General features: G+C 34.1%; 1 protein-coding gene across 11 annotated transcripts in view; it reads left to right on the plus strand.

The window, feature by feature from the left end:
* CTNNA3 (catenin alpha 3) overlaps nt 1-23,922 on the plus strand; it is a 1,849,311-nt gene that overhangs the window by 482,053 nt on the left and 1,343,336 nt on the right. For all 11 annotated transcript variants that reach the window (XM_077125140.1, XM_077125142.1, XM_077125146.1 and 8 more), the window contains exon 7: nt 6,455-6,658. In XM_077125140.1, coding sequence (XP_076981255.1) covers nt 6,455-6,658 — 204 coding nt within the window. The remainder of the gene's footprint in view (nt 1-6,454; nt 6,659-23,922) is intronic.

The following is a 23,922-nucleotide window of genomic DNA, read 5'->3' on the forward strand; positions in this document are numbered from 1 at the left end:
AGAACACGAATAGGATTATTTATTTTTTCGTTTTGTTCCCTGTGTGCCTTTTCTCTCCCTCTTTGTCAATGAGTTGCTTTCCTGGAGAACACCACAAGCATAACAACTGCCATAAACCTTGGCAATGACAGACACTAGTGAAACATTTGTTTACATTTTGCAAATTTTTATTTAATTAGGCCTGGAATCAGTAAAACTTACAGACGTCAATGGCCGGACACTGAGACAATTGAGAAGGATTAACACTACTTAAAAATACTGGGGCATATGGTGTATTTTTAGTGACTGTCATGTTATGCACAAATTCATCTGTATTTTCTCTAAGTGCATTGTAGACAGAATAAGTTAATTTCCATGACTTGTACAAATTTAGAATTTTTCATACACAGTTTTAAAAACAGACCATGTACAGAGAAAAACCAAATATACAAACACATATTTCCAAATAGGTAATCACTCACAAAGGCTTAACTTGCTCATTTATTAAAATATATTATAAAATTCCGGTAAGAATATATACTAAAATTCATTTGGTATCACAACAAAAATCGCCAGTTTCTTATAAGTGTATATATACACTTCTAAATAGAGGCATTGGAATAGGGGAATCCTTAAAATTTTATTTTATTATTGATATACCAGATAAAACCTCAAGGAAATAATTCATGAATGGGTGGTGTGAATAGACCTAAATTGCTGAAATCTGAAAGAAAAAAGAAATATACCTGAAGATTACTACTTCAGGTAAAATGAGTTAGATGAGGGAAATTTTTACTGGCTCTATGGTATGATAATCACAGTGCTCTTTGACCTATTCAAATTGTCTATACTTGGCATTTAGAGAAAAATATTAAGGGATTTTATATATATATATATAACCAACTTTATAAGCATATTGAGTATCTTTCTAAAATATTTTATATTTTTTGTTATATTAATATATAATAAAAAGTAAGTTGTCTGTTTTGACTTGCTATAACTAAATTGTCGCTAACTTTTTTGTAAATTACACTAATTTATCAAAGTAGCATTAATAATTTTCATTAATAATGTTGCTAATTTATAATTTATTGCTTACTTTTTGCATTCTTTTACATTTTCCATATGTGAAGCTTCCATTCTTCTGATTATTTAAGTGGAAATGCCTTAAAAGGGGAGATATATTAGACAAAGGAGAGCCTATGAATTCCTTCATTAGTGTCTTCTGTTGGTAATTACAAGGAGACATTTTATTCTATTTTTATTACTCACTCTGAAAATTGATAATGTGGTTACCTGAGAAACATTATTTATGCTGTTGCAGTTTTTATTGTTGCTCCCAATTTGTAATATAGTTTTTGTGAAGAATGTTGGTACTTGATTATAATAATAGATATAGCTGTTTTGATAGGCAGTTTCACTTTGGAGAATAGGTATAAGATTTTTAGTGTTTTGAATGAAAATTGGATCAATCCCATCATAGAACATAGTGTGTGAATGATGAATAGAGTTAATTTTATCATGTTTACTAAACACAGAATACTTTTGCCAATCATATTAGTTTTGTGTTTTAGCTTGTTTAAGACATTTTATAACTTCCTACAAGCCCTGGTTCACATGGCTAAAGCATTGCTTAGAGTTTGAAATGTATTGAATGATTAATAAACTATTTGTTGAATGGGTTAATATCTGATATTTCTATCTATTGCATTTTACAATATATAATTTCCTTCATATTAGTCTGTGTCTCTGTTCATCAGGTATTGGTCATAGTGCATCCGAAGGTAAAAGTAGTATTAGCAAGGAAAACATTGAGGAGGCATCTGGCCCCACCTATCCAGATCTTGAAACATGTTATAAAGCTACAATAATTAAAATCCTAGCTTGTAGGGGTAGGTTTTATTTTCCCCACTCTCGAGATGATAAGAGAGAGCCTATGGCAGTTTGAGCTAATATGATTGGAGGGCCAATATCCGAACTGTTTTTCTGACTCTAAAACTCCACTTAAAGAGTTCTGGTATTTCAGGGCCATATGTCTTTATTTTTCTTAAAATATGTATTAACCAAGCATTTTCATTATAATGAAATTCAAATGTAAAATTAAAATCATTCAAACTAATATGAAAAACATCAGCACATTTCATTCTGGTATATAAATGAAGTGTTACTTTTCTGTCATAATTCCAAAATATTAATTATACGTCTAGAATTTATACAAATAATGTTTGATTCATAATTTTGTATTTTCCTTTTAAATTTTTCTAATAATTTAAATTTTTAAGTAGGTTTTATTTTCACAAGTACAACACAATTATGCTATTCTCAAAAAATTAAAAACTTTGACTAAATTATTTTCTTCTCTTACCCAGAAATAACAATTGCTATGACATTAATATGTTTGCTTTAGACCTTTTCTTAGACTCTTATATTCATTTTTGTATTCAAAGAAAATATGAAGTATTGATGTGTGCTTGTTTGTATATATATATATATGATGTCACTGTATAGCATTCATCTGTAACTTTTATTTTTCACTTTAAAAATATATTCTGGGATGGGCCACGGTTGCTCAGCAGGCAGAGTTCTCACTTGCCATGCCAGAGACCTGGGTTCAACATTCCCGGTGCCTGCCCATGCAAAAAAAGAAAAAATATATATATGTATATATATACTCTGCAATGTTTCCAAATTCTTACATACAACTCCACCTCATGGTGTTCACTTTTAAATATAGATAGAGCCATGATCTCTAGCTTTTTAAGATAGCAGTTATTTCTGTGTTTCTCAAGGCCACAGGGTTTTCTTTCGCCATAATTCATATGGAACTAACATAATGCTTACATTATAAGTTCTTTCCTGAAAGATAGGCTTTAAGCTGCAACCAAAAAGAAAAATGATCAGCAATGCCTATTTATATTACAGCTACTCTGTTAAAAGATTTAATGTGTTTTAAGTCATTTCCTACATCATTTTGTGGGTTGGTCATCACACTCTCAAATCTGTACGTAGTATATATATATATATATATATATATATATATATATATGTGTGTGTGTGTGTGTGTGTGTGTGTGTGTATATATATATATAGTATTTAAAAATACCTATCAGTATACCATTGAGTTTTCAACTTAATTTTTTTTGTATGCTGTGTGGTAGGAGTCACATTTCATTATTTTTCCATGTGAGTATCCCATTATTGCAGCACCATTTGTTGAAATTTTTTTGTTGTTTGTTTTATAAAGGGTCAGGAATTGAACCCAGGTCTCCAGCATGGCAGGCGAGAATTTTACCAGGAAACTACCCTTGCACCTCCCTTCAATTTAATTTTATTCATTCCTTTACAGGGTCTGATTTTCCCTTAGTCCTATTCTATAGACAGAATCAGTATTCCCCTGCTGGCTTCATAGACCTGTTCCCTCTGAATGAGGCTGCTTGCTGTGTCCTTTTTAAGTTCAGATTGGGCTCTTTGAAGTTTATTATTTAGGGGGTGAGTCCTCTCTTCCCATTCACTCATTTCCAGATTTCATGTTCTTCTCTTCAAAAGCTGTGGGTTCCACATAGTTATATTTCCAATGCCTGATCAAGGTGACCTGATAAGATCAGGATAAGATCACCTCCAAAGTTCAGTTGGGCTCTTTCAAGTTTATTATCTTCATTGAATAATGGCTGTAGCATGAAACTGGAAACAAATTTGGGTAGAATCCTGCCTCTGCTACTAATTGAATGATTTGGGGCAAGTGTTTGATTCTGAGAAGGAGTGTTATGAACAAAAAGAAGGAATTAAATTGATTAACCAAAGGAATGACAAGATATGCCAAAAGATGAGACCATAGAGGATAGTAACAATATGGATAAATTTGCCCATAGTTGGTGACTCAGGATTCACATTCAGGCTATCTGCTCCCAGGACAAGAATCTTAGTCCTAAAACTATACTGCTTCCTAAAATGCAGCAATCTAAGAAGAATATAGAGTTGAGTCTTACTTTTTTTGAAATAATAACATTCTGTCAGCAACCATAGTATTAGGGAGGTAAGTGTACAATGGGCAGAACCTTGAAAAGAGGAAAATATTTTCTATATTCAATAGAGTAGATTCTGTTGTTTGTCTTTCATGTAATTAATTTCATGAAAACATTCTAAAAGAATATTTTAGTATATGGCTATAATAGATTAGAAGTGATAATTTTTGTTTTAATTGAAATGGTTGTTGTATTTCATACCCATTGCTTCTATTTCGAATAGAAACTCCAAGTTATTTTAAAAATTTATTTTGTCTTCTGCAATTTAGAGATAAAATTAGTAGAAATCTTCCTAGGGTATGGATAGGAGGACAGAGATTTTAGGGAGCTCTAAGAAGCCTGCATGTGGATATTAGATGCCAGAGCAGGCAATGACTGGGTTAGATGAGCTTAATGGTCAAGTGGGTAAAAATCTGAAGGATGGGATAATTTGAGGAATGACCTTGTAGAATGGGAACTGGAGTAAACGTAATCCTAGAAAGACTACTTGCTGATATGAAGTTCCAGCTAGGACACTTACAGCTACTAGTTTTTTTCTTGCAGTATTTACACATCAAAATTTTTGGCATTTGATCTTTTGCTGTAATCACAGGAAAATAATCACAAAAAGTAAGAGATGTTAACTGTTCTTGTCACATCATTTAATTGTATTTAAGCACTCAAGATTAGTTCTGTTGCTCTCAGAATCTCTTCTTAATGATGATACCATATTGGAGGGCAGTTTTCAAAAAAGATTTTAATTGATGTAATTTGTATTTTGAAGCATTGGAGTGAAAAGTTTGTACTAAATTGGTAAGCCAAAGGGAGACATGGTGCAAGTGGCAAATGAAAATAAGGATGCTAATGTAGATATAAATGAATAATAGCTTGTTATTTCTTGGCTGATGGCCAAACCCATGGTTTGAATGATTGTTTCCTCAGAATGATTTTACATTGGATGGAGAAAAAATGTTAAATTTGAATTTTGTAAAATTAATTTCTTTTTGTAATTGACATATATTACAGTTTTTTTTCCCTCTAAAAGAGAAAAATTGACTCAGAGCAGTAGAATAATAGGAAGGAAATAGCGTCAGGAAAGGAAAAATTCTTCTGAATAATTTTATGAAATTTAACCATTTTAATACCAGATGTACTTTCTGCTTTGTATTTTATGTTATAATACATGATATCATATTAACATTATAGAATACTAATTTTTCTTTTTTTCCTTATATTAAAAAATATTTCTCTTTCTGTAATTGACTTTCTCTTCCTAAGTTGGTCCTACAGTTGCAGTTTTAAAAGTTTTAGCCTGGTTACTTCAAACCCCCAAATATTTATCATAATGTAATGTAGTGCAATTATACTCACACACATACACACATACATAATCTTGTATATCATATTATATACCCTGAAAATCTTATAATGAATGACCTTCAGAGGCACACACATAACTACACACACACACACACACACACACGCACACACACACACACACACTCTGAAGGTCATTATAAGATTTCATGTTAAGGGTTCTTCAGAGAACTTTTATATCATAGTCTTTCTCCAATTACCACCTTATCTCTTAATCTTGTAAAGTCTTCCTCTCATTGTATGTTAATAAAGGACCCTAAGAACAGCATACCCTCCATGTTTTCTTCAGTACTTTCAATAGAGGCTGTACATTATCTTGACTTCTTTTGCTTTGAAAACCTGTATATAATAGAAATCTTAAAAATACCATGTCAGGTTTCTATAGCTGGAAATAGCAAGAAGTTATAATAGAGCAACAGAAAGAAGGAATTTTTACTTTTTAAATGAATAATTAAAATTCAGAATTTTCTTTGTTTTGTTAGTGTTAAGGCTATTATAGTTTATTATTTATAGTAAGGCTTAATGAAAATAATTATGTATAATAAAACCTGAAATATTGTGTGAGCTTCACTGTTTATTTGCTCTGTGAGACAGTCTCTCCCCTTTACTCATCATCATTTTTTAAATGGGGTTGAAACTTTCCACTTCCTCATAGTGAAAATACTTTGCAGATAGTGAAGTCCTAAATACAAGTTACTATTGTAAATAATAGTTAAAATGTTTTCGTATGTATTAAATACATGTATAGTACTCACAACAGTCTTATGAGAGAGGCAACATTAATATTACAGGCTTATAATTAGGAAGATGTGGCTCAGAAAGCAAAAGAAATCTGGGTGAGGTCACCCTGTTGGTGAGTGGGAAAGACAAGATTTGAATCCAGGTCTCTCTGAAACCTGGAACAAATACTTATAATTGCATTACTATTGTCGCTTACCTGAACAATAAATGGTAGATAGGATTATGTGTGATCTGGCCAATGCAATAAAAATACTATTCTCTTTATTGTCACATTCTGAGTGTGAAAACAAAATATTTGTTTTTCGTAAAATAGAATGCCATGGAGTTTTAACCATCCAAATGTCTTCTCTCCTTAGAATTTAATTGTCTTGGATCCACTCACAGTAACTGAGGAGGAAATAAGGCCATCACTGGAGAAAAGACTTGAAGCCATTATCAGTGGGGCAGCTCTCCTGGCAGACTCTTCATGCACGAGGGATTTCCATCGGGAGCGAATTATTGCAGAGTGCAATGCAATTCGCCAGGCTCTTCAGGATCTGCTATCGGAGTACATGAACAATGTAGGTGACTGGTTTTCCTTTCTACCTCTATTTTGTGAATCCACTGTGGTACATTCTGTCTTCAAAATCTGATAAATTACAAATTGACTAGGCAGCTCTCATATAGGTTGGCTTTCTTAATGGATTCTATTTGGGCTGCTCCTAGAATACAGGATTGAGATGAAAGTTTTTTTTGGGATGGAATCAGAACCAGAGGAATATTTACATATGATTGTTTTGTTTGATGTAGTATCTGAATATTAGTTGAAGAAGGGTGTCACAATTGAAGAAAGGAAGCTAGAGTTGCACATAAATTTAAAGGATGAAAGAGGATAAAGGAAGGGCAGGTGGTTCTGAAATAAGTTGATGTATAATGAGAGGGCATTAGAATGTTGAATTTAGCTATTATCGGATAACGATCGATGCTGTGTGGATAATGGGCAGTTTTTGAGGGTGTAAAAAGCCCATGCAGTTTGAACAGCTCTTAAACTTTTTCAGACATGACATGGTATTAGATTGATTTTCTGCAGTTTTAGTATCTCTTGGAAACGCTGGAAATATAAATTTTGGGCAAAAATATTTGTTTCAAAGCCCTTGGTTCCATTAAGAATCACACACATAAAACACACATATATTCATCTATGGAGTGTCTGATCATTCTTACTCTCAAATCTTAATGCATTTATAAAATGACAAAGAAAATCTTGAAGACATTGCCAACTATATATTAATCATGAAGCCTCTTTTAACAATAGAGCTAATCAAAATAAAAGATTTGTAATGGGAATATTTTGTTTATCTGCCTTATTATAAGTAGAATGATTTAAGAGTTACGTAGGTGTGGTTTAGGAATTATTAGTTACAAAGGATATGACTTTTTGGATATTACATTGAAGATTTATGATTCTTCTGTAAAAATGCTTTATGTGGGTAATTGAAATGGGCTAGAATTAGTTTGTGATTTTTGGGGGCCCTTCAACACTCTTGATGCATCTCCACATTCTTAATATTTGATGACTTTGGTAAGAATTCTGGCCAAGAATTTCTTGCTGTCAGAAATCAAAATTGTAAAACAGATTTTTTAAATAAAGAGAGCATATTAGTAATTTTATACCCTACTTTTGAAGCTAGAATATCCTTATTTTTAGCATATGAGATGTTCTTAAAGGTTTTTTAGTTATATATGGATTTATTTTATTGATTAATTATAAAATTATAAATTCATCTTATCTACAAAATAAGGTAAATTATTCTGCTGTTTATAGATACAAACAAAACATGTATATGTATATACTCTTCTACATATATAAGTAGAGGTAGTTACATGATTTGGGGAGTACAGGGCAAAATGAAAATCTGAGATCTCTTATGCAGGAAAAACACCTATTTCCTCTCCTCTCTTTTGAGGTCCCACTCTTGACCTGTCAGGGTGTTTTTTATTTGCAATTTCATATTAAGCTTCCTTCAGCATGGGGATACTTGTGGAATGAGTGCTATCATATCAGTTTGGGACACTATTATGAGTGCTATCATATCAGTACGGGACACTATTCCCAGTTTTCTTGCCCAGGTGGCTTTGTACATAAGCACATAAACATATACATCATGTAAAAGTGGAGGCGATTTTTATGACTTTCCTGAACTTTGGGTTAAAAATGATGCAGTAGCATAACAAGGGAGAAACTGTGGGAGCCTTGCGCCCTGGGTGCAATCAATGAGAAGATGCCTTGTCTGTGGGAATTTATAAATGCAGTAATTCAAATTTATTCTCCTTTTATAAAATGTTAAATGGCTTTAAAGAACAAAAAATTATCATTATTACCAACTATTTCCGACACTTTATTTTGTCCTATAGATGACAACAGTGTTAAAAAATTATCCACTTTAGGTATCAAATATATTTAGTAAGCTACTGAAAATATGTATGCATTTTTCTACTGCCTACTGCTCTTTTTCTTAACTAGGATTTAAACTCATTATTCATTTCAAGGCTCATTTTCAAGTGCATAAAACTTATTTACCTGTTGTTCCGTTATGTAATTCAATTTTTAAAAAAGGTAAGATTTTTTTAGAAGAGTGAAGTTGCAAAAAAGGACTTTTTCTTCTATAATATCTAAATAATTGAGATCAAAGCAAAGTCTCTCTTTTTTTATATTGTCCAGGTAATTACCTTAATTTTTCTTTTCTTTTGTTCTTAGAATAGACTTAGTTTTAAGAATTCAGATATTTTTCATTTAGTTAATTGGTTAAATTGCACTTCTGTTCATGCTTGATGGAGGCTTTCCTCTCTCCTCCCTCCTTCCCTACCTTTCCCTCTTTTCCCCTTAAGTGAAGGAGTGCAAAATACCTCTTCTTCATGGATTTTGCCTTTATTCCTCTAATCCCTTTTGGAATTCAAGTTTTTACTTGCCTACCTTCACCATTAGCCAGGGGCCCTACTGAGCAGGGAATGTATCCCTGGTTCTTAGAACAGAACCTTTTAGGTAGCAGGTGCTCAGTAATTACAAATTGGATACAGGTAGATTGAATTTGGTGCTTCCTACTTCTAAATTTTTAAATTAAAATGAAAATGTGCCTAAAGCAATTAATTTGTATTTATTTTTTTATATTTACATAATAACCCTGGAGAAAGGATTGAGCAGGTTAATATTGAGTACAGGAACTCAGGAAAGGAAGGAGCACAGAGGCAAGGAAACTTGTTCTTTGGATGATTTAAATATTTTAACTTATTTTTATATTCCTTCCTAGGGCATAATGTTAAATATTGTGGAGAGGACATCTTTTCAAGGAATGAAAGATGATTGTCTGTGTAAATAATGACAGGTGATCTGCTCTCATGTCAGTACGGAAGTTGGAACAGATATTGCCAAATTTTTTCAGTGATGGCCCACACTATCAGAAGCTGATTTATGTACAAATTATATTAACATTTTATTTTTAGTGTAACCTATTAATAGTTCAAAAGTATAAATTTGTATTATTATGAAAAAAGCAACCCCAAAAGAGTCCAGTAGTCCCTTTTCAAATAGAAGTGCAGAATTTTAGGCCTGTTGCTGATAACCTATCAAATTTGAGTGAGCCAGTGAATATTGGAATTAAATGGCAGGAACCGATCTGGAAACCATGGATCATATTATCAGAACACACCTCCAAGTGCATTTTTATATGAGGTTTATATCACAAATGATGCTTCTCTTTATCAGGGTCATTGTTTTTTATTAAAGGGAATGTACTTTTACCAACTAACTGAGTTCAAACCTTGCTGAGAATTTGCTCAGAGAATTCAAGACAGCTGTGGTAGTGAAATCCTTGATTTCCCAATTTAAGGAATATTGTGTTTCCTTTGGTGGTCTGGTTTGCTTTTCACATTAGTCAGGAGCTCTTGCAGTTGAGCCACATTGATAGAATAAATGCTTGCTGATAATTCAGACATGATAAAGATAACCACAAAAACATAAAACATCATTCATTCTTATCCAAATCCACCAATCTCTTACGTGAATGTGACTTCAAAGCTCCAGATTTTGGAAGTCTGTTAAGTTCAGAGCAGTTCAGCAATGGTAACTAAATAAAGTTTATGTTTGTCGCATTCTCAGTCCACGTGTCCAGTGGTGTGTAACTGACTTTACCTACTTAAACAGATCAACAAGTGTCTTGATCATTTTTACCGAAGATCTAAGTTCAATAAGTTGAATGTCTTTTCATATTAGTAAGAAAGTATGTTCTTCATGAGATCAGGTAGGTCTCTCTGAAATAAGTTTCATGTAATAAACAGTCACCTAAAACCGTTAGTAATTATGCATGTTTGCCCTAATATTTTCCTTTTAAATATGTATGAATATTATATTAGTCTTCTATTGTTGCTATAACATATTATCACAACATATTATAAAAACAATGCAAATTTATGTCAGTAGTCTTCTATGGGTCTCTCTAGGTTGAAATCAGTTGGCAGGGCTATGTTGGTTTCTGGAGTGCCTGTGGGAGATTCTGGTTCTTTGCCTTTCCAGCTTCTAGAGGTTACCACATTCCTTGGCTTGTAGACCTCTTCTCTATCTTCAATGTTGGCAGTGTTGCTTCTCTCTCTGACTACGGCCAGGATAGATTCTCTGATTTTACACATGTGTTTAGATTGGGCCCACCTGTATAATAAAAGATACTCTTCCTAGCTCAAGATCCTTAATCTTCATTACAACTACAAAGTTCCTTTGCTATGTATGTGACATATTCACAGGTTACAGGGATTACAATGTGGACATCTTTGGAAGACCATTACTCTTTCTACCACATGTAACAAATAACAGTCCCTCAGTTTCCAATCCATCATGGTCAGCATCCCTCACTTCTTTGTGAGGGCAAAGAAATCTCTGTTTGCTATTGTATCTCAAGTCCCCAGTACAATGCTTGGCATTTAGTAAAAGCTGAATCATATATCTGAACAAAATAATTAATGAACTGTTGTATAATATTTATTCCTGCTCATGGAGAAGCCCCTCTCTGACATTAACTTAGTGAGTGTTAACTTTATATGATAGACTACCCGTTTTTAGAAAAAAGGTCTTACTTTGCAAAATATAAATTTCTTCTATGTGAACTCAATGTGACCATTCTGAAATAAAATTTCACATCATAGTCCCTACATTGTCATCCCCATCTAGTTGTACTCCAAGACAAGATTTTTACTCATTATAACATAGTCCAGATAATATACAGAACTCGAGAAAAATCAGCTTTCGCCTTTTCAAACTTAGAAGTATGTGTATTTCTAAGGTATTTCTGCTAACTTCATTGTATCTTGAGGATTGGTTAGGCCTGGTCCATATTCTCTGAGGCATAACATAATAAAGTCATTTCTTCATGTGCATGGATGGGGAAACCCTCTGAAGAAGGGAGGGTCTTAGAAGGAATTGGTTATTTTTTAATGGTGGTCTTCTGTAATGGGTAGAAAGAGATTTGGAGATGGCTTTCATCATGCTGGAATTCTAAGATATCAGCAGACCTGGGTATTTTTCTGGGAGTGGGGCTGAAATCATATTAGCAGTATTAAGTGCTGGAGATATTTCTGAACAGGACCTTTAGGTGATATGCAATTATTGGTGGAGTTAACACTCAGTATTTTTATATAGAGGGATGTTAGAGAGTTGAGCAAGTGACAGAGCTGCTGGAGTAAACAAATCAGGCCTGAGTTTCCTGTAGTGACCAATTTGCATTTCTGTACCTGTCACCACCCCATTGTTTTTTGGTGTCATATGTGGAAGCACATTGTTAATTTTCTTTACATATGTGTCCAATGAATAAGTAAGCAAACGGACTAGCTTTTGTTATTCAGGAACCTATATTATATATGTCTTGGGTTTAAGGCATCCCTATCTTGGTGAATTCTTAAGATTCAATAAGTCTTCTATAAAACATCTACAAAGAGATATTATGAGTTTTTTTTCCATAAAGGGCCTCAACATGTTTTTGAAAATCCATCTTGGAAATAATTGGAGTTAATTTCTCCATGTTTTTCAAGATGATAAAGTAAAGCAATTGGGAAAACCTGTTTGCAGTACTTCTTGGAATACTAGAGAGAGATCAGAATAAAAATTCCGAAAATGTAAAGGTAGATTCCAAACTTCCTCCTGTTTCCTTTCGTTTTTTTTTTTTTTTATTATTATTTAAATCACATGGTGTGCCTATTAGAATTGGTGATTAGCAAATCAGGTATGCAGTACTAGATAATTTACATTTTTATATTCTTAAATTTGTCCATTACAGTACAGTGGTGGCAAGCTTTTGAGTGGTTGGTTATACTGGAGACCGTATTTTTCAGTTTATAAATGTTTAGATTTACAGCCTACGGTAACCACATATTATCGCAGATTTTCAATGTGGTAGATATTCCAAAATCAGGGCAGGAAACTAAGCTCAAAATACAGAATGTTGCCAAAATCCAAGGAGATGTAAAAGAATTGTCAAAACCAAAGCAGCTGGAGACAGATGTTGAAACTGAAATATAAGAGCCAGATAATTGAGAGAAATAATAAACGGTGGAGGTCTGACTAAGTGGACAATAATTGATTTTGTTTTCCATGCTTTCTTGGAAAGCCTTACATTATGCCTAATTTAAAGGTATGGGCAGTATATAAGTCTCTGAATTGTTCTGCAATTAGATAGTATTATTGTTTAGGCTATTATTTTTCTGGGCTACTTTAGAGTCTAGTCTTCTTCCTCTACTGTAGATTCCTAATTGTTAGGTAACAACTTAGAGTTTTTCTTGACCAGCTAAGTTTGGGATCATCTAAATCTGCCATGGCATATCCACTTTGGAAATTTATAGGAGCTTGTGCAGTGCAAAAGGAGACATCTAGATTCCCCTGTGGAGGGAAAGGACTATTCTCATAGATCTCTCTTTGTGCACAAGGTCCTAGTCTACTGATAAGGAGGAAACTCTGGAAATGTAAGATACCTGATTACTGAATAAATAATAAAAGGTAAAATAAAATTGGCAGCCACTATTAAAACAAACAAACAAACAACAACAACAGAGTAACTGGATAAGGTCAGAACATAGGTGGGGAATGTAAGGTTATTTGTATAAATGAAAATAACTAAAAAGTGACAGAGGTGTTCTAAAGTGGCAAGACAGAGTCATGCAGAGAACATTTCACAGGTGAAAGTCCCTGAAGGTTATATCCTATAGGCTAGAGAGCCTAAAGTCTGAGAGCTCTTTGTCTTTTCACCTTCCAGCAGAAACAGCCACAATTTCCAATATTTGTGGTGTAGCTCAGTCATTCACCTTGTGAATATTTTTTAAGAAGTGGCTTCCTTTACTCCCTAGTGTCCAGGCACTGCTCATATAGTTCCTGGAAGTTCCTGCTTTATGTTTTTTAATATTGGCCTTTACTCAGAATTCTTTGTTATATAAAAAAGAACCAAGTTGAATGGCATAAACTACAGAAATAAAGTGGGAATCAAGTGCCCTGACATCAAGTGTTGGTTCTGACTTGGACAAAAAAATGGGTGGACTTGTGTCAAGCATAATTCCTAACTAGGAGCTCATATTAGAATGAAGAGCTAGATTGTTGTGTTATATTAGGTATCCCGGAAGCAGACTAAAAGCAGAAATAAAGGATAATACAAAGAAGATTTATGGGGTTGTTCTCTTGGGAGATATATGTGTAAGGAAATGAGGAAGTCAGGTTTGAGTAGAGGAGGAAGATGACTTGCAACTGAAGCCTCAGCCGATCCTATGGGGATCTCTGGAGCTGGGATGACCCTTGAGAGTTGTTCTGAATTGGGACAAGGGGCTGGGGCCTTTGCATCTCTTCATCAGTCAGTCTTCTTTAACTACAGTCACCCTTTGGAGGGGAGTAGCCTTGAATGAGTCAGCTTTCTGTCACTGAGGATCGGTCCCAGTGAGCAACACATTTTTGTGCCATCAGTGTCTAATATTCCCAGAAGCATCCATTATAACAGTTAATTAGCAAAACTAAAAAGGTTTTATAGCCCTTGAACTGTGGAATACTATCTTGTGTTAGCAACAGTAATCAGTATATTTGGCTTTCCACAGTAATTTGGTGTACTTTGGAAGAGAAGGATATGCTAAAATAATAACAGTCCATAATTGATCTACAAGAAGCATAAGTCAGAATTGTCCCAGGCATACTGAGATGTATGGTCATCTAGACATTATTACTGTACATGTATTATGATAGCAATGATATATATGAAGAATTTTAAAAGGAATTTAACACATTTTACTGATAGGTTCTGTATTGGCTATAAAAAATAGCTAAAATATAGAATAATTAAAATTTGTTGGTGTTGCAATTTCTAGTTACATAATTCATCATTCTTCTAGAGATACTGTGCTATTATGAATTGGTGATTTCAAAGTCTGAGCAATTGCAGTCTTAGTTGTCAAGGGTATTATGCTCTGTTTGAAGTACTTAGTAGTGAAACAGAGCATGATAAAGCTGTAATAGTGGTGAGGACTAAGTTCAATAACAGCAGCATGTAGGAAGTGGTTAATTCCCCTAGGTTAGATCAGGTTGGCTTCACAGAGGAGAAAGAAAGCACTTATGCTGACTTTTGAAGGTTGAGGAGGAGCTCTCAGACAGTTGAGTAAGAAGTAAACATTCCAGAAAGGGGGAATAGCTTGTACACAGGCACCCAAGTGGGAATAGCATACTGCAATTTGTAGTAGAGAATATATGCTTTTGAGTGTGGGTGATGTGTGTGGAAAAGGAGCAGATGAAGAAAATTTTAGAAATATATTTTATTTAACCCAATATATGCAAAATAATACTTCAACCTGTAATCGATGTAAACAGAAGGCAGTTGACATTTTATAAAAGACTATTGAAAAGAAATCAATCTTTCTATATGACACAGATTGTTTTCCAGTTATGGCCATATTTCCTATTTTACATACTTCCTGTAATGTGATTTTGCCTTTCCCTCCTTAAGAGATGGAGCCTAATACCCCTCTCAATGAATCTTGGCCGGCTTTAATGACTTGCTTGACTAATTAAATGTGACAGAAGTGACATTCTGAGACTTATGAGGCTAGGTCATAAGAAGCCTTTCAGCTTCCACCTGAGTCTCTTGGAATACTTAATAGTGGGTAGTCAGTCCCCTGGTGAGTGGGCTATCTTGGATATCTAGCACAGTCAAACCTCATACCATAAGAAAATTTTAAAAATATTTTTTTTGCCCCAATCAGATTTTTTAAAAATTTCTTTTATTTAAGAAGACAAACAATACACTTAGAACCACCAAAAATGGATATCTTAGTTAGCTTAACTACAGGCATATTTAAATAAAGAATTCATATTCTCATTGTAAAGCCTATGTTTACGCAGTAAGTTTCATAAATCAATTTAAAACTAAGGCAACAATGAAAAAAATCTACGTATTCAGTTAGCAAAGTGCTTAAATTCTGATTATTAAAAATTAATTTAGATACATTTAATCAGCTGTCAAAATTTTGAATGTTCTCAAAACTTCAAGTAGAAAGTTTTTACAAGTAAAAAAAGTTTTTATGAGTATCTGCATTGCTATAGTAATGACCTGTGTTACTAAATATTTCCATAGGAGAATATGAAGATACAAATATTTTTACAATTAACATATAGAAACCTTAAGCACCTACAATGGTTAGTTAGCTTATCCATAGGCATATTGAAAAAAAAACTAAGTAATCATCGTAAAACTTGTTTGTATAATAATGTTTCAGGAACCAATTTAAAATTAAAGCAAGGAAGGAAAAATCTATAAATACAGATATCAGAGTTACATGAATTCTAAATATTAAACAATATCTTAAATACCATTTAACTATCAAAACTTTGTGTGTTTGCAAGATATCAAGTAAAAAGTTATTAACAAATATCAACCTTGCTATAGTAGTGAGCTGTGTTACTAAATATTTTCAAATTTTTGATTTCAGGAATTTATTTTATCGAATATTACTATAACTGCCTATAAGTTTCCTTAAACCCTTGTTTAGTTGTACAATATGACATATATATACAAAGAAGAAAAAGAAAAAAAAAGCAATTATTTTCAAAGTACACTTCAGAATTTGTCATGGGCTACCAGCCCTTAACTCAGATTTTTCCTTCTAGCTGCTCCAAAACACTGGCAGCTTTACCAGAAATCATGGAATCATACTATCTGTCCTTTTATGTATGACTTATTTCACTCAGCATTATGTCCTCAAGGTTCATCTACGTTGACATGTTTTGAAACATGATTTTGTCTAAATGCTGCATAATATTCCATTGTACGTATATGCCACATTTTGTTTATCCACTCATCTGTTGATGGGCACCTGGATTGTTTCCATCTCTTGGCAATTGTGAATAGTGCCACTATGAACATTGGTGTGAAAATGTCTGTTTATGTCACTACCGTCAACTCTTCTGTATATATACCAAGTATTGGTATTTACCGGGTCACAGGGCAACTCAATATTTAGTTTTCTGAGGAATTACCAACTGATTTCCACAGCGGCTGAACCATTTTACATTCCCACCAACAGTGAATAAGTGTTCCAATTTATCTGCATTCTCTCCAACATTTATAGTTTCCTGTTTATTTAATAGCGGCCATTCTTATAGGTGTAAGGTGATATCTCATTGTTGTCTTAATTTGCATCTCCTTTATAGCTAATGAAAATAGCAGCTCTTCATATGCTTTTCAGCTGTCTGTATTTGCTTATAAGAAAATTGCCTATTCTTTTCCTCTGCCCATTTTATAATTGGGTTTTTGTACTTTTGTTGGTGAGCTGTATAATTTCTTTATGTACACAGGCTATCAAGCCTTTATCCCATATGTGGTTTTCAAATATTTTCTCCCATTGAGTTGGCTGCCTCTTCACCTTTTTAATAAAGTCCTTTGAAGCCCAGAAGCTCTTGATCTTAAGAAGTTCCCATTTGTCTATTTTTTCTTTCACAGCTTGTGCTTTAGGTGTAAAGTTTAAGAAGCTACCTCCTATTACTAGATCTTGAAGATGTTTCCCTACATAATTTTTCAGGAAGTTTTGTGGTACTGGCTCTTACATTTAGGCCTTTGATCCATTTTGAATTAATTTTTGTATAGGGTGTAAGGTAGGGATCCTCTTTCATTTATTTTTGGCTATTGAAATCCAGTTCTCCCATGCCCATTTATTGAAAAGACTGTCTCAATTCAGTGGATTTGGGGGCCTTATCAAAGATCAAATGTCCACAAATTTGATGGTCAATCTCTGGACTCTCAAGGCTATTCCAGAGGTCAGTCCTTCTGTCTTTGTGCCAGTACCATGCTGTTTTGACCACTGTAGCTTTATAATAAACTTTAAAGTCAGAAAATGATAGACCTCCCAGTTTGCTCTTCTGTTTTTTTAAGGATATCTCTAGCTATTTGAGGTCTCTGTCCCTTCCGTATAAATTGGATAACCAAGTCTTCAAAGTACGTTGTGGGATTTTTGTTGGTATTGTGTAGAATCTGTAGATCAGTTTGGGTAGAATTGACATCTTGATGATATTCAGCTTTCCTATCCATGAGCATGAATATCTTTCCATCTATTTAGGTCATTTTTTATTTATTTTAGCATTTTTTTTTTTTATAATTTTCTGTGTATAAGTCCTTGGCATCCCTGGTTAGGCTTATTCCTAGGTATCTAATTGTTCTGGTTGGTATTTTTTGTTTTTACATGGGCAGGCACCGGGAATCAAACCCGGGTCCTCTGGCATGGCAGGCAAGCGTTCTTGCCTGCTGAGCCACCGTGGCCCGCCCCTGGTTGGTATTCTGAATGGATTTTTTCCCTTAGTTGTCACCTCAGATAGGTCATTGCTTGTGTATAGAAACATTACTGATTTTTGTACATTGATCTTGTATCCTGCCACTTTGCTGAATTTGTTTATTAGCTCAAGTAGTTTACTTGTATATTTCTCAGGGTTTTCTAAGTGTAGGACAATGTCTTCTGTAAATAATGAAAATTTTTCTTGTTCCCCACCTATTTGGATGCCTTTTATTTCTTTCTCTTGTCTAATTGCTTCAGCTAGTCCTTCTAATGCAATGTTGAATAATAGTGGTGACAATGGGCATCCTTGTCTCATCCGTGTTCTCTAGGGGAATGCTTTCAATTTCTCACCACTAAGTATGATGCTGGCTATGAGTTTTCCATATATGCCCTTTATGATATTGAAAAAGTTGCCTTCAATGCCTAATTTTTGAAGTGTTTTTATCAGGAAAGGATACTTGATTTTTATCTAATGTTTTTTTGGCATGATCAATCAATATAATCATGTGATTTTCTCCCCTTCGTTTTTAATGTGCTACATTACATTGATTGATTTTCTTATGTTGAACCACCCTTGCATTCCTGGTATAAATTCCACTTGATCATGATGTATAACTCTTTAAATGTGGCGTTGGATATCATTTGCTAGTATTTTGTTGAGAATTTTTGTATCTATGTTCATTACGGAGATTGGTCTGTGGTTTTCTTTTCTTGTATTGCCTTTATCTGATTTTGGTATTAGAGTGATGTTAGCTTCATAAAATGAGTTAGGTAGCATTCCTTTTTCTTCAATTTTTTGGAAGAGTTTGAGCAGGATTGGTGTCAGTTCTTTTTGAAAAGTTTGATAAAATTCTACTGTGAAGCCATCAGGTCCTGGGCATTTTTTTGTGGGAAGATTTTGATGACTGATTGAATCTCTTTACTAGTAATTGGTTTGTTGAGATCTTCTATTTCTTCTCAAGTCAGTATAGGTAATTTATGTTTCTAGGAATTTGTCCATTTCATCTTTCTTTTCTTTGCTGAGATTTTCTAAATTTTTATTTGCTTCAGGCTAATTAATAATTGCTTACTGAAGCATTTTCAGGTTGGCTGCTTTAAAATGTTTGCCATGAGATTTTAGAATTTCTGCCACTTGTTGGCAACTATTGATTATCTGTTCTCATTCAAGTTGAGATTCTTCTTGTTGGTATGGTGAGTGATTTTCATTTGAAATATATTATGAGTTTTGGGGTGTTATTTAAATATTCTGTTTTTGCTGCCTTTCTCTGAAACTGCTCTATTGTGGGGAAGAGGGCAAATAGCCTCTTTACTGCCAGATAGTATGGAACTCCAGATTCAGCTTGGCCTCCACTGTCACTGCTAGGATGAGGTAAAGTTCTGGCTACCCCTAGGCCCCTGCTGATACCATCCTGCATGGCCTTCACTGGCTGTTGTGGGGATATAGCCTCATTACTGTTTGGTGGGGTAAAAATCCACTTTATGTGAGAATTCTCTGACACTATCTCAGTTCATATGAAAAGTGGTGCCACTGATGGAGAGTGAACATACAGGCATCACATATTGTCATCACTAACACCATGGAAGTTGGGAACGGGGAGGGGTGGGGGTTCCTATCACGGTTTGAAGCTATATGTACCCCATAAAAATGTTATTAAATTTAATCCATTCCTGTAGATATGAACCCATTGTAAGTAGGCCCTTTTGATGAGGTTACTTTAGTTAAGATGTGGCTCAGTTTGATTAGGATGCATCGTAATCTATTTCTGGAATCTTTTGTAAGCAGGATGAAATTCAGACAGAGAGAGCAGCCAGAAGTTGAAATTCAAGAGCTCTCGGAAGAAAACAGAGAGGTTAGGAGGGGCGATCATGTGCATTGCCATGTGACAGAGGAGACAGCATTGCCTTGATAATTCCTTCATTTGGACAATTTCCCAGCCTCAAACCATAAGCTTATAAATTCTCATTGTTTAACGTGACCCATTTCATGGTATTTGCTTTAACAGCCTAGAAAACTCAAACAGGTACCTCATTACTCATACCTCATGGCAGGTATGAAAATCCCAGCTTTCTACTAGGCCTTCTTTGATACCACTTTGTCTCCTCACTTTGCCTTTGCTGGCTGTGGTGGGGGCAAGGACATAGTTTTTAAATGTGGTACTTTGTTGGAGTAGAGTGATTATTTTCTCAACATTTTTTTTGTCTTGCTAGGCTATCATTTTCCTAGAACTTTGGTTAGGAAGAGTTGGATTTTGTTGGATTTTACTTGTCTGTGCTCACTGGCGTTTCTGGGTTGCTAGCTTCTCTATCACTGAGTCTGAGATATAGGACACAAAGAAAAAAAAAGCTCCGTGAACTCACCGCTATGTTGATTTTAAGGTGCTTATGTCTCTAGTCAGTTTACCTTTTCTCCATTCTTCAGAATCTTCTTATATATGTATTATATATAATATGCAGGAATTTTAGTTTTACTTGGTAGGAGGAATAGGGGTAGTTCTAGTCCGTCCTTCCAGAAGTAGAATTCAGTAAGTTTTCAGATGAAATTTAAGCTTGGTTCAGATAAATCTGTAATTACAGTCATCATTCGCCTGTGAAACAGTCAGGATGTTTTAGTTTTTGCAAAGATAAAAGAAAATCTGAGGAGAGGCAGAAAATTACCAGAGAAGTCTGTTCAGAAATTAGTGTTTTAAGTCAAGATAATGCATCTGAGAGTAGGGGTGACAGTATTAGACATTTTTGGTTACCATAACAGACACCAGTGTTTAGCTTGGCATTGCCAAAAAAAAAATAGCAGTGAATTTTGGTAAGAAGTAAAAGGTGAAATGGTAAGCGGTTCTGTGATATCCCTTTAAAAGATGTGTTCTTTGTTTTCTAGTTGTTTTATAATATGTTAGCCATTAATTGATCTTAATTGATGGTATTTTTTTTATCACAGTACCAGTCATGTTTGGCTTGTTGAAAGAAGGGAGTAAATATGGTTAAGTAATATGGTTATGGTTATAGGCATGTCTTTTTCAAAAAGAATATGCCTATAAGAAAGAGAGATAGGTTGTCACATATGGGAAAAGTTAGACAGTTAAAGAAACCAAATTAATTTTGTATGGGATACTAAACCATGTTATAGAAAGGAATGATAGCATATAAAAAATTGCCACAGAGTCAAGACAGAAACTGTGATAGAATAATTCACTAGTTTGAATTTGTGAAGTCTTTTTTTGGCTGAATGTAATTTCTAATGGGTCCTTTAGTTTTCAGATAAGCTTTATGTTATCTATAAGCTAGAGAAAACATATAGGAAAATTGATAATCTGGTTATAATATGATCCATAAGTTAAAATTGGCTGGCAAAGGTAGAAGTTTTTGGAACCTTTGAAGCAACTGTCTTTGATAGCCTGAGATAAAAGAATTAGTAATGAAATTATATTGAAGATACTAGGAAGATAGACTTTAAAGGTTAAAAAAAAAAAAGATAATCGGAAAGGATAGATAATCCAAAAAGTTAGAAACTCCCCTGTGTAATTTAGAAGCTGTTAGGTACCTCAGAAAAGATCATGTTCTTCTGATCCATTCCTATGGGTGCAGATCTGTTGTAGGTGAGACCTTTTGATTAGGTTGTTTCAATAGAGATGTGACCCACCTCATTCAAGGTAGGTCTTAATTCATTTACTGGAGTCCTTTGTAAGGGGATAAAACATATACAGAAGTCTAGAGATGAAATTAAGAGAAACTCGCAGAAAACCAATTATAAAAGCCAACTGATTTCTAATATTTTGAATTTCATCAGTGCTAACAAACCAAAACATCCCACAATGTAATTCTGACTGTACACTTACAGGTAAGTTGCAAGAAAATTGGTCATACCCAAAGAACCAGTGTTTTTTGTTTTTTTTTTTTCTGATTTGCTATGATTAGCTCATCTTTAAGAAGGAACACAGGGGAAAAAAGTGTAACGAAGAATGTTGACCAAAGATGCACTAAGGAGTTTGGCACACAGATCTGGAAGAATAATGTTAAGGATGTTTAAGGTTCTAAACAAGTAGAGGACCACAGTCTAGCCCAGCTGTCTGCTGGGGCCTCTCTGCCTTTTGAGATCCAGGTAAAATTGGCTTGCAAACTCAGTGGTACAGCTTGTGTAATCCCAGAGCTTTCCCCAGACTTTCTGTGAATCCCCAGGAGGCTTATGTTCTCCTGGTCACTTCTGTTTCTGAGTTCTTGCTTCTGGGCAAGATTTTCCATTTTCCATCTCATCAGCTAAGGCATAAGACCCACCCCATTTCGTTGACTTCTTGGTCTTCTCTGTTTTATTCTCTCTTATTTACCTCCCTTTTATACTACTACACATTTTTTGGATTTTCTTATACAGAACTATTTAGCCATTCTTATTTTTCACCCTGAGTTTTTCTAATGTTGCTTTTTTTTTTCTTTTACTCCGAAGCATTTGTCATAGCATTTTTCCAAATATAGATAGCTTGCACTCTAATAGGAATTCTGGTGTAAGCTACTAAGAATGTAATTTTCAGCTCTCCTGCTAACAATGCTAGTGATAATCAAAACCTGCATTGAGTCAAGAAGATTAATACTATTATGTTGTGCTATTTACAGTGATGATAAGACAGTAATAAATGAATAATAAATGGCTATGGAATGCCAGATTTCTCAAGCACTGTCTTATAATAGGAAAATTTAGAAAAAATGTTAATAAGGGTGATAGAATTCAATCGTAGATGAAGCAATTATAAGACAATCTGTTTTTCCATCTGTAAAATGAGTAAATAATATATTCCAAAGTACATAAGATTGTTTGGCTACTAAGAAAAGAGAAATAAATGAATATATACATGCACAAACATACATGCATGCGTGTATATACTGAAAGGCATAAATCAAATATTATCCTGTCTATCATCATTATTGATAATTAATATTTAATACACTGTGTTAGATAATTCACTTTTTTAATTATTACAGCAAGCCTATAATTAGCTACTCTTATTATTTTAGAGGTGAGTAGTTGAACTAATGATTGAACTGAGGCAATCTGACTCCAGAGTCTCTACTCTTAACCATTCTCCTTTAATATCCAGTGATTGATTTATTCAATAAATATTTAAGAATCTGCTCTGCTCTTGCCTTTGTGAAAGATGTTGGAGATACAATGATGAAACTTGGAAGACATGCCCCTTATTCTCGGAAAGCTAAAAGTTTAGTAGTGAAACACATAAAGTAATAGTTTCTCAAATTAACACAAAATTAAAAATCTGAACCAGAATGAAAGAAAAGTACAGGGTACTTTTGAACAGAGATCAAATTTGAATTTAAAGGGAGTGAAGTGACATGGAAGTCCTCTAAATGTTAGAGGCCCAAAAGATAAATATGTATTAATTAGGTGAAGGGGGGAAGTGAAGATGAGAGAAAACATAATTTATGCAAGCACCCTATGAAGGAGCTTGGTGTATCTGTGAAGATCTGAAAAAACGCCAGGGTGGCTTCAGACCAGAAAATGAAGGGCAATGTAGTGTGAGATAAGACTGGGAGGGAGGCAGTACAGGGATCATGTTGGGCCTTGCAGACCGAATTATTAAGATATTAAGCTAAAGGCAATGAAAACATTATATTGGAGGGGGCCAAGACTCAAGGGTAGACTGCTGCAAAAACCTTGTGACTGATTTGTATAATGAAAGAGTAGGACTGAATGACTTCTGCAGTTGTCTCTAGAGCTAAAAGAATTCATGAGTATTTTGTTCTAGAACTCTCCAGGCATCAAAGGGTTTTTCCTTTTCTCACAATACCTTGACTTAATCTTTGTAGTGCTAGTAACTCAAAGGCAAAGCTCTTACTGGATTTATAATCCAATCCAATTTGGCAATATGAGCCAAATTTAATGACTCTTGCCAAGGTTGCATTATGAGATGTTATCTGTCTCCCCTCTGAAATATGAATTCTATTTTTGTTGAATATGTTGCCCTTAGCGATTTGGTAATATCACCTTTGGTATAACTTTCTTTTTTTTTTTTCC

This window comes from Tamandua tetradactyla, chromosome 13 (genome assembly GCF_023851605.1).
Source record: "Tamandua tetradactyla isolate mTamTet1 chromosome 13, mTamTet1.pri, whole genome shotgun sequence".
Taxonomy (NCBI): Eukaryota; Metazoa; Chordata; class Mammalia; order Pilosa; family Myrmecophagidae; genus Tamandua; species Tamandua tetradactyla.